The sequence below is a fragment of the Periplaneta americana genome, chromosome 10 (genome assembly GCF_040183065.1).
Source record: "Periplaneta americana isolate PAMFEO1 chromosome 10, P.americana_PAMFEO1_priV1, whole genome shotgun sequence".
NCBI lineage: Eukaryota > Metazoa > Arthropoda > Insecta > Blattodea > Blattidae > Periplaneta > Periplaneta americana.
This window is the reverse complement of record NC_091126.1, coordinates 170,996,187-171,012,378: the sequence shown is the minus strand read 5'-3', so window position 1 is coordinate 171,012,378 and position 16,192 is coordinate 170,996,187. Positions and strand designations below refer to the sequence as shown.

Below are 16,192 nucleotides of genomic sequence, written 5' to 3'. Positions count from 1 at the left end.
TCTATCGTCCAGCCACCTCTTGCGAGGTCTACCCAGATCCCTTTTCCCGATCGGGCGATAATTCATTATCTTCTTTGGTAGCCTATTCTCTGCCATTCTGTCAACATGATCTTTCCATTTTGTTTTATTTTCTTCTACCATGTCGTGTACTGAGAAAATATTGAGATCTGATCTTATTGTTTCATTTTTTATTTTATCGGCTTTAGTGCATCTTCTTACGTATCTCATAAATTTCATCTCTGCTGATTGTATACGTGATTCTTCTTTTTTTGTTATAGTCCATGATTCAGAGCCATATATAAGAGTAGGTACAGCCATAACTTTATAAAATTTCATTTGAGTTTCTTTTCTCGCTTTTCTTCCTAAAGTTCTTCCAATTGTTCCACATATCATCTGAAATCTATTAACTTTCTTCTCAATATCTTTCTCATAATTAAAACTAATATCACATCCTAGATAATTGAAGTGGGATACTTGTTCTAAAATGTTTCCATTTACTATTATCTTAGATCTAACAGGATTTTTCCCTTTAAAGGCCATTATCTTTGTTTTGTTTGCAGATATAGTTAGATTGTAAAATATTGCGTTTTGGCTTAATCTATACACTGCTCTTTGTAGGTTATCTTCTGTTTCTTGGATAATTATTTGATCATCAGCGTATAGTAAAGTATTTAAAGGTGTGTTAGATTCTATTTTAATCGCAGTCTGTATTTCATCTTTCCACTTCAAAACTAGATCGTCAATATATAAATTAAACAGAGTGGGTGATAAACTGCACCCTTGTCGAACACCTAAATTTGTTAAAATTGCTTCTGACACTTTAAAACCTGAGCTAATAACTATTTTGGTATTTACATATAAACTCTTAACGGCACTAATAAGGTGCTTAGGAAAGCCTCTTATTTCCAGTTTAAATAATATATTAAATTAAATATATTAAATGAGGAGCATCGTTTCAAAACATATTATGTGCAACTTACAATTTTTTTACACGAACGATGAAAAACTGGATTACTCGTAAACCGGAAAAGTTTTCAAAACACTACACAAAACCATTTTTAAGTACTGGTTTCACAGTTTACAAATATGACGACTTGGAGCCATCAGACTTCACAGCATGAAAGATAAATAAATAGAAAGTAACAAATTTAATTTCGTCCACTGGGGGACTTAATACGTTTTGAAACGATGCTCCTCACATATTGTGATGCTAAGTGATGCTCAATATTGTACTGAGAACTGCATTATATCCAGAGTACAGCTCCTATCTCTAACTTGATGCTAAGCAGTATTTGGCATGCATAGAATGACTGAAGGATTTCAAGAAGTCAGTTATGTTACCTTTGTCTTGCATTTTTCCAGACACAGCTTTTCTTTAAGAAACGCCTCTCTCTTCTCCAGCATTGTCTGTTGTTGTAATAATTGTTCTTGAAGCCGCTGTGATGACTCCCTCATGCTGACAATCCTTTCCTCTTCTTCCTGAATCCATCGAAGTCTTTCTTCTTCAGGAGTTTCACCTGCATCATTTAACTGAAACAAGCATTCACGTAATTAAAAATCAAAGATGATAGAAATGTTATGTTTTATTTAACGACGCTCGCAACTGCAGAGGTTATATCAGCGTCGCCGGATGTGCCGGAATTTTGTCCCACAGGAGTTCTTTTACATGCCAGTAAATCTACTGACATGAGCCTGTCGCATTTAAGCACACTTAAATGCCATCGACCTGGCCCGGGATCGAACCCGCAACCTTGGGCATAGAAGGCCAGCGCTATACCAACTCGCCAACCAGAAGGTGATAGAGGAGCCTATATTCAAAACCTAGCTTACCCAGCAAGATTTTGTAAGAAACACACAAAACAAACAGTGATTCAGAGTAGAGGTTTTTTGCATAAAAATAAAAATACAAAACACGAAATGGACAGAAAGAGGAAAAAATGAAAGAGCTATTCTGGCAGTTTTCAGAAAAATTTTATTTAAGAAAATTTCTTCTAATGAATCATTTTTGTAGATTTTATTGTTGTTACAGAAGCTGTTGCTTCAATGCTCATGTGAGGGCGGCAATGAACCTCCGGATTCCTTAAAAGCAATAAGTAAATAAGTATTATTATTATTATTATTATTATTATTATTATTATTATTATTATTATTATTATCCTTTCAGAAGTCGAAATTGCGATAGAAAATCTGAAAAACTACAAGTCTCCAGGTATCGATCAAATTCCAGCAGAATTAATACAAGAGGGTGGAAGTGCATTATATAGCGAAATTTATAAACTTGTACTTGCTATTTGGGAAAGGGAAATTGTACCAGAACAATGGAAGGAGTCCATTATTGTACCTATTTTTAAGAAGGGGGACAAAACCAACTGTGGTAACTTTCGAGGAATATCACTTTTGTTGACGTCGTACAAAATTTTGTCCAATATACTTTTGAGAAGATTAGCTCCGTATGTAGATGAAATTATTGGGGATCATCAGTGCGGTTTTAGGCGTAATAGATCGACTATTGATCAGATTTTTTGTATTCGACAGATAATGGAGAAAAAATGGGAGTATAAGGGTACAGTACATCAGTTATTCATAGATTTCAAAAAGGCATATGACTCGGTTAAGAGGGAAGCATTATATGATATTCTTATTGAATTTGGTATTCCCAAGAAACTAGTTCAATTAATTAAAATGTGTCTCAGTGAAACATACAGCAGAGTCTGTATAGGTCAGTTTCTATCTGATGCTTTTACAATTCACTGCGGGCTAAAGCAAGGAGATGCACTATCACCTTTACTTTTTAACTTCGCTTTAGAATATGCCATTAGGAAAGTTCAGGATAACAGGCAGGGTTTAGAATTGAACGGGTTACATCAGCTTCTTGTCTATGCGGATGACGTGAATATGTTAGGAGAAAATCCACAAATGATTAGGGAAAACACGGGAATTTTACTGGAAGCAAGTAAAGCGATCGGTTTGGAAGTAAATCCCGAAAAAACAAAGTATATGATTATGTCTCGTGACCAGAATATTGTACGAAATGGAAATATAAAAATTGGAGATTTATCCTTCGAAGGGGTGGAAAAATTCAAATATCTTGGAGGAACAGTAACAAATATAAATTACACTCGGGAGGAAATTAAACGCAGAATAAATATGGGAAATGCCTGTTATTATTTGGTTGAGAAGCTTTTATCATCTAGTCTGCTGTCAAAAAATCTGAATGTTAGAATTTATAAAACAGTTATATTACCGGTTGTTCTGTATGGCTGTGAAATTTGGACTCTCACTCTGAGTGAGAGAGGAACATAGGATAAGGGTGTTTGAGAATAAGGTGCTTAGGAAAATATTTGGGGCTAAGCGGGATAGGGACCGATGGTGAGCTTATGTGAGGGCGGCAATGAACCTTCGTGTTCCTTAAAAGCCATTTGTAAGTAAGTATTATTATTATTATTATTATTATTATTATTATTATGTGAGGGCAGCAATGAACCTTCGGGTTCCTTAAAAGCAATAGGTAAATTATTATTATTATTATTATTATTATTATTATTATTATTATTATTATTATTATTATTATTATTATTATTATTATTATTATTATTATTATAAGAAAGGAAAGTGATTGTTTACGAAGGCAATGAAACTGAGATCCAAGATAAGATGAAGATTCAGATGAAGCTTGCACAGTGCCACAGTCATGGAAGAACAAAATTGAAGAGATGAATTTCTAGATAGAGAGGGATATGTTTACCTTTGAGGTTTGTAAATTGTACTTTTGTTCAAGTTCTTTTATTTTTCGTTGATCTTCCAAAAGCTCTTGCTCCAAACACTGTTTGTGTTTCTCCTCTTTCTTCAGCTGTTTTTTCAATTTCTCCATCTGCTTCCTTGATGTCTGAAGACTGTTCTCGAGTTCCAGAACCCTACAAAATGAAATAAAAGGGAAGATTTTTTAAAAATATTTAATTACTTGTAATTACACAATGACAGTGAAATTAATAATAGTTAATTATATATAATGTAAATAATTTGCTTTGTTACGAGCTATTCATTTCTATATGTGATCATAACATTCTGTACACTGACAGTTCTTCTTGTGGTGTAGATACTGAAGTGCATGTCATTGTTAAACTCGGTAAATACTGCATCCCACTGAATACCAAATTTTATGTTCATTCAGTTTTGCACTATTTATTAACATCCTGAGTCCTGAGAGTATAGTACACTATACTATACTTCATACCAGTGGCGGCTGGTGTTTCAAAATCTTGTTTGTTTACTTTCTTACTACAAAATATTAGGCTTATCATGCTACAGTCGTAAAAATTTTCAAAAACTCACCTATTTATTTCCACAATGTTTTCCCAGAAGAGTCTTTTCGTAGTGTCATTAGAGCATATCCGTTCATAAATGAAAGGAATATTCGCACTTAACTTTCAGTTATTTATGGCACTGACGAGTTCAGAAACATTTCAGGCTGTGTGTCTCTAATGGAATATTTCGGAGACAACAATTCATGTTCAACTTTCGGCGAGTGTACAAGATTACTAGAAATTTTACTAACAATCCCTATGACGACTTCAGAGGCTGAAAGGTGTTTTCCTACTCTCCTCCGAACAAAACACAAGGAAAACAGGACAAAGATTTTCTTATTTCACAGCCACATAACCACTGAAACTTCTCGTACGTGTCAGAATTGAATTTTCTGTTAAACGACCTGATTTTGGTTTTCACGCACTGCGAAATTTCAAGGTTCAGAGTCGATCTACCAAGACGCTTAATCTTACACTTCTCTTCTAAGCTGCGCAATGAAAATGAATGTTCTATTAAAGACTGAATTATATTCATCTTAACTAGGGTCTATTTAATATAGTAGAATAACACAAACAACACAATTTATTAAAATAGCTTCTTACGCGTTACCACGTGCTCGCAACCAACTCGACTCAAGTAACTGCAGCGAAATGAAAAGCAAAAACACCAATAAAATGCAAGCTCATCCTCTACCCTAAAAAAACTTGTTTTCGCGCCTAACTGCAATCGCAGGGCGGGCATGTTCTGTTAGACTCATTCATTGTCACTTATCAGGTACTGCCATCTGTTTCCATTTTCAAAGCTCCTTTACCTTCCTGTTCGTTTATCAGAAACTTACAATCCACACTGGACAACACCTCTCTTATCCCCTCGCCAGGAAGAGATACCCAAGATCAAGTCAGTCTCCATAAGAAGTACGGTCGTTTACTTTGGCAAGTCAACGATGAGGCTCCTACAAACGATTATAGTTGGATGAGAAACTTACTACAGTTGATCATACCAATCGTATACTTAGACCACAATAATTTAACTTGTATTTTAAACCAAAATATCCGTAAATTTTTTTAGGTGTAGCGCAAACTTGCTACAACCTTAAGGAGCCGCGCCTGCTTCATACATGATTATGATGTAAGATGTATGTGCAGAGACCCAAAGTATAATATAATATACCTGCATTTCTGCCCTAACTGTAACCTGCAGAATTTTTTCAGGTTTTTTCCTCATTTCAGTGACTTTTTTGAAGTGTAGAATTATACTGAACTTTAAAAAAACAACAACAAATGTCTCAGGACTCAGGTTAAGCACTTCTATTAAAATGCTGTAAGAAATGTAATATCTTTACTATTTTTATTAAGTTAAATATGATAATGTTAAGGAAGATATTTCTTATAATACATGATTTTACTCAATAATATAACCTAAAAGAAAAATTGTTATATGTGGCTAGGTTTTACTTTTAGAATGAATTGTTGTTATAAATAGGGAGAGGACTTTTATGTGCTAAAAAATGTAAATTATTCATTTTTTTATGTTGTAAAGAATACAAAAATATCTGCTAAAACATTAAAAGTGTTTAGCCAAAATTGACTCAAACACCTCTCCCGTTACATACATAGAAAGGTACCTTGTAACACTCACCAATAACGGGCAAATATTGGTTGCTGGTAGTTTAATGAGAGTTGCATTACATAACAAATTTCATCTCCAAATTCTCGAATTTAAATGCATGTGACTGTGTTTGAACAATGTCTTATACTTCGAAAATATTTGTTCCACATCACAGGATTCAACCTCGCATATTTAAAAGGCAGGAGCTCACAAACAATTACACTGTCAATTTCACTTACAGTAGCGCCCTCCAAAACTTGAGTAAATTTTAAACATTGTTTTATATCCATTATGTTTTTAATTTGTTTTTTAGCATTTGTACTTTTGAACCTGGTACTGAGTTCATTTTTTCTTCAATGGAGAGCACCTCAACTACCATTTTGCAAAGAAGGTTTGTGGATGTTTCCAGTTTTATTATTGTGTCACACAAAAAGCCTAGATTTGGGGATATGAACTCAAAATCATTTTTAAACCCTGCAGATTGTGCAATCGAGCATATTGTGTGTTGGTCTCTGTGTGCTATGCATTTCCTCTTCCCTATCTGGTGGGGTGTGACAGGGTTGTACCTCATAAACACTTAAACGAATTAAACTTATTAAAACTACATGAGAAAGATAAACTGATTTCTGACAGTAATGATCTGGCAAAAGGATCTAAACTGATGATTTCATTATGGGAAAACACAAATATAAGATAACATTCTTATTCATTTTCCCTATCTTCAGTCACTTAATGCAAGAGTGGACGTTCAGAAATACACGAATATTTAAGCCTGAGAAATTAATTTGATAATAATAGATGTCATGACTTGGACGCACTGAAATTAAAGTTAGGTCCATATTCTGCAAATACTTTTGATTTTCCTCCCAATTTGCATTGGAACTAATTCACTTGCAATGTATTTCAGAACTTAAAATTAACCACATAAATAAAGATATCTCTGGATTTTACAAGGTACTTGACCATACATGTTACCCTAGATCATATATACTCAGACAGGTCGGTTTTATAGGCTTTGAGGTTAACTTTTGTCAGGTCTACTACGCTGCTATCTATTTGTTACATAAGGAGTCACGTCATAATTCCCATTTGAATTGCATTAGTGACTGTACTGCCATCTCGCGTTCGTTTACGGCGGACGGGTGGCGATCCTGGCGGTTGTTCTTTTCAAAGTGCTGCCGATTTTAACACAGCGATGAGTTATCTGTTACATATATGATCTAGGATACTACCTACAATTTCATACATTTGCAGTAGAAATGATTTATTATATTTTCTAGCACTTACAATTGTGAACAACTTTTTTTCTCTGAAGAAGCAAAATAAATTTAGATCAAGATTCCGATTTTCAGACGAAAATCTCCTCTCTATAGTCAGACTTTCTACAGCTAATAAAATAGTGCCAGGTATTGAGAGAATAATATCTGCGAAAGTAAAAACATGCCTGATAAAGCATCATCCTCAGCCAAGTCGGACCAGTAAATACTGCATTCACAATATATAATTCTTGTTTCAATGATACCATTAAATTTACAGTAGTAAAATTGTTGCAATGTAAATTTTACATTTTTAATTAAATTTTTATTTCAGTTCAATTATATTTTTTTTCTTTTTTCCTTTTGTTAATCTATACTGAAGCAATATGTAATTCTATGAAATATAAATCCACGGTTAATATTGATTTAAGGGTTAACATTTTCTCAATATTAAAAGAATTGTACTCCAATGGATACCATCCTATTGTGGAATCCTGGGAAACGAGAATGCGGATGCTTTAGCAAAGAAGGGCAGCACTGCTACTTACAGACCTGTTACTAAATCTACATATTACTCTGTGAAGAGATTTATTAAATCTACATACTTAGACTTCAACAAAGAAAATTTGATAACACAATCCCAAGGGAAAAAATGGAACTCTCTGCATCAAAATCCACAGTTAATTCCCGATCTACCACGAAAATCGTCTGTAGCTGCATTTAGATTGGCAACAGGCCATGATTGTTTGGCTAAACACCTGCATAGAATTGGAATATATCAGTCCCCTAACTGCCCATTGTGCAACTCAAACCAAGAAATGGATTCGGAACACCTCAAAATCTGTGCTTCATTGGCTGGTCATGATAATATCTTTGAAAAATATTGGAGTGCAAGAGGTCAAATGACTTTATTGTCAAACGCCTGGCATTAGAAAACAACAACAACATTTTCTCAATATGTACTTTTATATTATTTTTTATATTATGTAAATTTAAATACCAAGCTTAATTTCTATTGACATAAGGGAGGGAAATGATTTCAATGTAAAATTTTGCACTCCATGTTGTTGTTGATCAAATGTTCAAAGACAGTTTGAACCTCACAAGTGAAACCAATGAAGCATCACTCACGAGGCAACTAAGCCAGGAGATAAAGAGATAGGGTGGCCAGTTCCTTTCCCCCTTCATTGCATACATTGCTGACTAGTTGCACATTAAACTAATCAGACTTCAGATGTACTCTATGCAATAGGGAGTATATTTTCTTTCACATTTGTATACTAATGATCTCAATAATGCTTGACAAACAATGAAAGAGTATTACCTATGTTAAAATAATTAGTACCTACTAGGTAAAACGGAGTACTGTCTTCACTTTTTGTTTCGAGGTCACTGCAATATTTATATTTTCTTCAACTCTTGTGTAAACATCACTCTATACAGAAATTGACAATAATTGTGTTCTTTTCCTTGTCCTAAGTGTTTTTATATAATGTCCAAATGTCAATTTAATCCAACATCTGAAGTGCAAACTAGATTCTTGTACACCCCTTCAATTACAAGTAATAGAACTCAGCATGAACGATGCAATCTGCACAAACTAGCATCCCAGATGCCTACATATGGGGCATGTTGAAAGAATCAATTTTCAAGATATATATTTTTTTTATTGGGTTATTTTACGATGCTGTATCAACATCTAGGTTATTTAGCGTCTCAATGATATGAAGGTGATAATGCCGGTGAAATGAGTCCGGGGTCCAGCACCGAAAGTTACCCAGCATTTGCTCGTATTGGGTTGAGGAAAAACCCCGGAAAAAACCTCAACCAGGTAATTTGCCCCGACCAGGATTCGAACCCGGGCCACCTGGTTTCGCAGCCAGACGTGCTGACCGTTACTCCACAGGTGTGGACTTCAAGATATATGACCCATCTACAAATATTCTCGAATTACGCCAAAGATAATGTCATTTTTTGTGTCCTTATAGCACCATATGTTCAATAATTTTTAACAATGTGTGGCACGTGATGGTACACATTTTGAACACACACTGTACCAATGCAATTAAATAACATTTCAGTGTCGTTTGTTTTGTCACATATTGTATTAGTTTGAACTAGTGGAAGTCAATTTTTAAAACAGGAATTTGAAACAAAATCAGAGAATATTTGTATATGTTTGCGTAGGCTTCCGCGGCTGGTATACATGGTTTGTGGATAAGCTTCGGGGCTTCTACCGCGTTGTCTTGGTGTTGGTGGCTGACGTTTCGACCGCTGTGTTGTGGTCATCTTCAGAGCAGTTATAGTCAAAGTCAAAGATAATCTTCCATACCTCCAATCAGCCGGAATATACATGATCCCTTGCTCCTGCGGTCTAAAATACATGGGCCAAACTGGACGTACGGTGGAAGATAGAAGGGAGGAACACATCCGATTCTGCACATACGGACCATACGAAAAATCAGCTATAGCCTTACACTCAGCAGATTCAGGCCATGCCATCGAATTCGACAATATCAAGGTAATAGATAAAGAAGACAACTTATACAGAAGACAGGTCAAAGAAGCCTTCCACATCAAATTACATCCCAACAACATCAACAAGGACGAGGGGTTACAACTCAGCAACTCATGGGGAAGTCTATTCCAAGATCATACTTAGGAACGAGAAACCAGGTCTCCACATGTACACGGCGCCCCCCTTCATCTGGACATCGGACACGGTATAAAGGTCACTCTTTCGGACCTTATGAGGGCCAGTATTTAATATGAATACTCCCCTCCATACAGACCTCAACCAGATTGGACAATGAAGGTCCAATCAGATGCCAGAAGGAGAACCTACGATGACCTATCACCGAAAGTACTCCCCCCATCGAGGCTACTATATATATATATATATATATATATATATATACAGAGTGTATCTAAATTGGTGTCAAATATTTCGGGGACGTGTTCCTAACATAAAAACAATTAAAAAAGTCAATAAGAACATGGGTCTGAAAACCATTCATTAGGGAGTTATTAAAGGATTTGTCCCTTCATTAACCACTGATTGTTTGATGATTTTTTTGTTTGTTTGTATTTTGTAGAGCAAAGAAATCAGAATAAAATGTATTCTGTGAGTGAACAGAACGAAATGATTTGCATCATTTAATTGATGATGTGCTTCTGGACGTCATCCAACGAATGTGTTTTAACATGATGCTACTCCAACTTATTTCAGTCTGATAATTCGTAATTTTTTAATGATCGATTTCCCCAAAGATGTACTGGTCGAAGGGGATTCATTGCATGGCCTGCTCGATCACCTGATTTGAATCCAATGGATTTCTTCGTCTGGTTTATGCGACTCCTGTACTTAATGCTGATATTCTGAGAGAGTGTGCAAACTGGATTTCACGAAATACGAAACACTCCAGGAATTTTCAACAGAGTACGCCAGAGCATGTAACGCAGGTTTAGGGGAAACATCGAAGCAGGAGGAAGCCACTTCGAGCAATTTTTGTAACATTAAATTTTGTCTTGTAACTCTGAAATAAATTATTTTGAGACCAATGTTCATATGAACCTTTTGTAATGTTTTTGTGTTACGAACACATCTCCGAAATATTTGACACCAATTTAGATACACCCTGTATATATATATATATATATATATATATATATATATATATATATATATACACACACACACACACACACACACACACACACGAGCTCACAGACTATTTCCTTATCCAACTGCTCTGAAGATAACCACAACACAGCGGTCGAAACGTCAGCCACCAACACCAAGACAATGCGGTAGAAGCCCCGAAGCTTATCCACAAACCAATATTTGTATATGTTTGTAAGAACAAATCTTAACTTACTTTTTAGCACTGTCACCTGCAATCTGCTTGATCATTTCGATATCTTTCAACCTCTTCTCATAATGCAACGCAAGATTCTTATACTTCTCAATTTCTTTCTTGTGCTTCAGTTTCTCTTCATTCAAAGTGCTGTCCTTCTCAGTCAGCAGCAGTGCATTCTCAGCCTGTGCCAAGTGCGTTCTTGTCTTGTAATATTCTTCTTCTAATTTGCTGCTCTTCCTCTGAAATCTTTGTTTTGCCGATGCTCTCGTTTGACTGTTCTTTATCATGTCCTTTATGAACTGCTCCTGTAATTATGTAAGTAAAATTTTTATCGGTACTTCGAATGAAAAACTGAAAGTACAACAAAAACACTTCTTAATAGTACTGTGAAAACTGAGAGATATGATCTATGCAGGGTAGAAGATATGAAAGAAAACATAAAAATAAGATTATATACATTCACAAACAGTAGAAAGAACGCAGCAGCCAAATTCTGCTTATTCAATGATTATAGGTTTGCCAGATATCCCTGTTGTATTGGACATTCCATATTTGAGACTATAAAAACTTGTCCCTTAAGGGGAGAGGATGGTATTTTTTTTAACTTTTTTCCTATTTGGTGTAAAATATTAATATTTTGTATGTAGAGAGCTCATAGCTGTAGCAACTCAACCAAAAAGAAATATTTCGAAAAAAAAAAATTATTTGGGGGCCCAGATTTGAAAAAATATATATATCCAATGCAGGATTTTACTAAAACCGATATATCTAAACCATTTTTAATGGTAGTTTCATCCAGTTTTTTGCACTTTACTTGCAAAAGCATGCTCTACAAACTGTCTGTAACAGAATTTTGATATTAGTCCCTACGTTTGTAAAATAAACAATTAAAATTTAATAACACTTTTCTGAATTCCTTTCTTGCAAAAAAAACGGACGTAGTTTTAAAATGAAATCAATTAACAAAATTCTGTTGCAGAGAAAAGTTTCCTAATAGTCTACAGAATGTGTGTTCTAAATTTCATGCATGTATCTTTAATAGTTCAGAAATTATATCCATTTTTGTCTGGCAATGTAGCAAAAAAATGAAGTTACTGTAAACCGATAAAAGGGGGTGAGTGATTTAAAAATCCATAGTGCAGGAAGTTTAAAAATGGCGTCTCAACATCCGATAAGGGCACAAATACCCACGAAATGTTATGCAATGCATTGCATACATATCAAAGAGTATTTTAAAGATTTTTTTTTTTTTTTTTTTTTTTTTTTTTTGAAAATTCAATTTACCAGAAACAACAATAAAAGGGGGCGAGTGATTTAAAAATCCGTAATGCAGGAAGTTTAACAATGGCATCTCAACATCTGATAAGGGCACAAATACCCACAAAATATTATGCTATGCATTCCACACATATCACAGAGTATTTAAAGAATTTTTTTTTTTAATTTACTCATTTTTCACCAAAAAATACCATCCTCTCCCCTTAATGGAGGGCATCTGACATTACATTCAGGAAGTGAAACCAATATTCCAAATCCAAGACTCTACTGGGTGTTCAGTTCAAAGTGTGTCATGGCTCGCTGTATGCCGTCATATGGCTAGTCGATGAGCCTAGAAAATTCAATCTTCCTACACTTCCGCAAAGGCGAATTACCTATGTGGCAGAAAAGTTGCTTAGCAAGTACGGCGTTCATTCTGAAGAGTATGTACCGATACGTACGGTAATGCTGGTAGTGGCAGGAATGTGAACTGTTTAGAAACACGTAGTCTACTGAGGTGGGTTTTTTTTAACTGTCGGGATATGGGGAGAGAGTCAAAACGATTACTTACGTATTTGTTGAAATTAACTTCGACGGCCAACATGGACACGGAGCATTTGATTTGTATTGTGGAATGTTGCCGTACGCAACCGATGATAACAAATACCCTGCGTACGACTTGCTAGAGCAAAACACAGTTCGAAAGAGGTTATGATAGCACACAGACTGTACAGACCGCCATCTGTTGCTACGACGTTCAAGTTATACCTTACACGTTCTCATGTTCAGATTGAACGCCTTAAATATAGGCAACTTCTCTGACATAAAAGCTGAAACTCGCTTCAAATCGTTGACTCACAACAGTGACGTCATGACACATTTTGAAATGAACACCCAGTACTATGCCTAAAATTGTTCAGTGTTGTTGATATAATTTTATGATAAAATATGTTATGACATTTTGAAAATAGGAAAAGTTAAATGTCACAACATTTAGGTTGACAGAATTTATCTCACTGCATTTTTGCTTTTGACTGATGATAATACTTACTTAAAAAAAGGATTTAAAGAACCTGGAGGTTCATTGCCGCTCTCACATAAGCTCGCCATTGGTCCCTATCCTCAGCAAGATTAATCCAGTCTCTAGCATCATATCCCACCTCCCTCAAATCGATCTTAATATTATCCTCCCATCTATGTCTCGGCTTCCCCAAAGGTCTTTTTCTATCAAGTTTTCCAACTAACACTCTATACGCATTTCTGGATTCACCCTTACATGCTACATGCCCTCCCCATCTCAAATGCCTGGATTTAATGTTCCTAATTATGTCAGGTGAAGAATACAATGTGTGCAGTTTTGTATTGTGTAGCCTTCTTCATTCTCTTGTAACTTCATTCCTCTTAACCCCAAATATTTTCGTAAGCACCTTATTCTCGAACACCCTTATGTCTGTATTATAGACTGACACTTTTTCTTTTTACTTCTGGATACATATCATCCAGCCACATTGTATAATTAAATGCAAATGGAAATACAACCTGGGTACAATTACTGATATTTGAAAATGTTATTTCACAGGAATTTCAAGACCATTATTTTGTTTCACTACAACAGTGATTACTAGAGACAGGATTTTCATACATTATCAAATGCATTATCAAAACTGAAACTTACTCTTTAATTTTTTAAACGACACGATGTACTATAAGGTGTCCCAACAATAACACCAGATTTAATAATGTGGATAAATGCAACAAATACAGATAACAGAGCTGATATCCAACAAAAATTAGACATTGTTGGGACATTGCATCATTGTCAAGTTGTTGGTTTGGTGGCACTATTATCTATTTTGTTATCTGTTATTTTTGCATTTATTTACTTTATTAAATCCAGCGTTCTTGTTGAGACACTTTTTGTTAATAGTCTTTCCAATTTTCAGCAATCAAGTTCATACATTTATCAGTCAAAATGTTTTTGTACATAGAAAAATACCTTTCTATCGCAAGGAGTGACAGGTGCAAATTTAAATGATTAAACTGAGACAAAGTGAGCCCAAATTCTGTGTCTTGAACATTTTCGCCACACATTATATTTTTTACTAAACACACAAATTCACAATCGTGATTTTCGTTGATGACTTTGTCCAATTTGTCTTTAGCTGATGTACCCACATTCCCATATGCAGGCCGTGAAGAGTTTTGAATGTCTTCAATAATACTAAGAGAATCAACGAATAATAGCCCAAAAGTCTCTTAGTTATTACATAAGGCAATTTGAAAAAGTTTGTCTTAATGTAAATTAAGTCATGTTGGATATTCTTTGGCTTAGATGCAGCCTGAGCAACTTGAATGCAAATTGCATCATCAACGGCAAAACTGTCAACAACTTGAAACCGAAAAATATGTAAATTTTATAGTGCAAGAGTGGGGGATTTGGAATTCCAGTGTGACAATACAATGTGAAAATTAGCTGGTAAGGTCCAGGAGTTCTCAGGTAGAAACCCTGCAAACCATTAGTCCTTTCACTTATGTTTTTTTCATTAGACACACTCAAATATTGTAAGTACAGAAATACCAAACTATATGAGGGAATATTTATAAAATGCAATATTATGCGATGTAACATAAAATATGGACTGATATCATAAAAATTGACCTAATATGCAAGATAAATCTCAATATCCTTTATTAAACCTATAATATAAAAAAATTATACATGAATTTATATGCAAAAAGTCAAAAACATGCAAATATGTAAAGAAAACATATACTTATTTTGACTCATTAAGCCGGGCATGTCAATTGATGCCCACAGGAGCAAGCGCACGCTTTAGAGCCCAGGAGAGCCTGAGCGCTTTACAGCGGAAAGGAAAGAGACAGACAAAAAAGGTGGTATATGCCGCTTGGTCGACCTATATTCAGGGATGGCCAGCACTGATTCAATAGATAAAGGGAAGAGAACTTATTAAAACTGTATCCATGTTAATTTTTAGATTTGCCTGAGAAGTATAAGTGCATTATAAGAATGTAAGTTTTAATTTTAATGCTCATATTTCACAAGTTTGATCTTTTTATTCAAAAGAAATATTTTCTCAACTTTTCGTATAGAAAAGTGAAATTTTCAGGTATAGGCCTATTTATTTAGTAGCCTTCCAGAATATTTTCGTAAATTTAATATACCGTATATACGTATTACTGAAGATAGTGTATTGAAAATTTTGAAAATATTCGCATGGAAATTGTTTGTAAGGAAATGAATTAAAAAAGCAACTACTGTTACATCATAAGCAAAAGATACGTGCCCATGTGTTGTAAAAATGTCAGCTCTATAGCTTCAGCAGATTTCGAGAAAATAATTTAATATTCTGATGATAGGAAGTTCCTCACAAATATCACCTTAAAAGCATAATGCGATAAGAGTTTTGTTATATAATATTAGTTACACTTAAAACAGATACAGTACCTAGGTAATTTTACTTTGTACTGTAATATTGTTTTGATTAGTTTAATGATTACTTTTGTAAGGCTAAAGATACCATCAATATAAATTCCAACTTATCATGTCATACTCAATCTCTTTCTTTGGAATATCACTTTCTTTATGAATGATGTGTTTCATCCACTTAATACAGTATAATATTATACTACTATGGAATTTAAGTGAATATTCCTTCTTAACTCTCTATTATGTTATTAAGACTGAAAACAGAAGTGCAATATTAAGAAATCAGTGTTAGTACTTTCGTTTTACAGACAATATAGATAATATTAAACAGAAAGAAGCCATATAAAAATAACGACATAAAATTTCACGTTCCGTTTGAAGTTTGTGCACCACTGTTTTCTTAATCCAACAGGTTGCTTATTCATATACACAACCCTTCCTCTTTCCGTACTTAGTGC

At 34.6% G+C, this 16,192-nt stretch overlaps 1 protein-coding gene across 1 annotated transcript in view; it reads right to left on the bottom strand.

The window, feature by feature from the left end:
* cos (kinesin-like protein costa) overlaps positions 1-16,192 on the bottom strand; it is an 85,732-nt gene that overhangs the window by 27,761 nt on the left and 41,779 nt on the right. The window contains exons 12-14 of the mRNA XM_069838403.1: positions 11,048-11,334; positions 3,746-3,914; positions 1,342-1,530 (exon numbers count right to left, since the gene is read on the bottom strand). Coding sequence (XP_069694504.1) covers positions 1,342-1,530; positions 3,746-3,914; positions 11,048-11,334 — 645 coding nt within the window. The remainder of the gene's footprint in view (positions 1-1,341; positions 1,531-3,745; positions 3,915-11,047; positions 11,335-16,192) is intronic.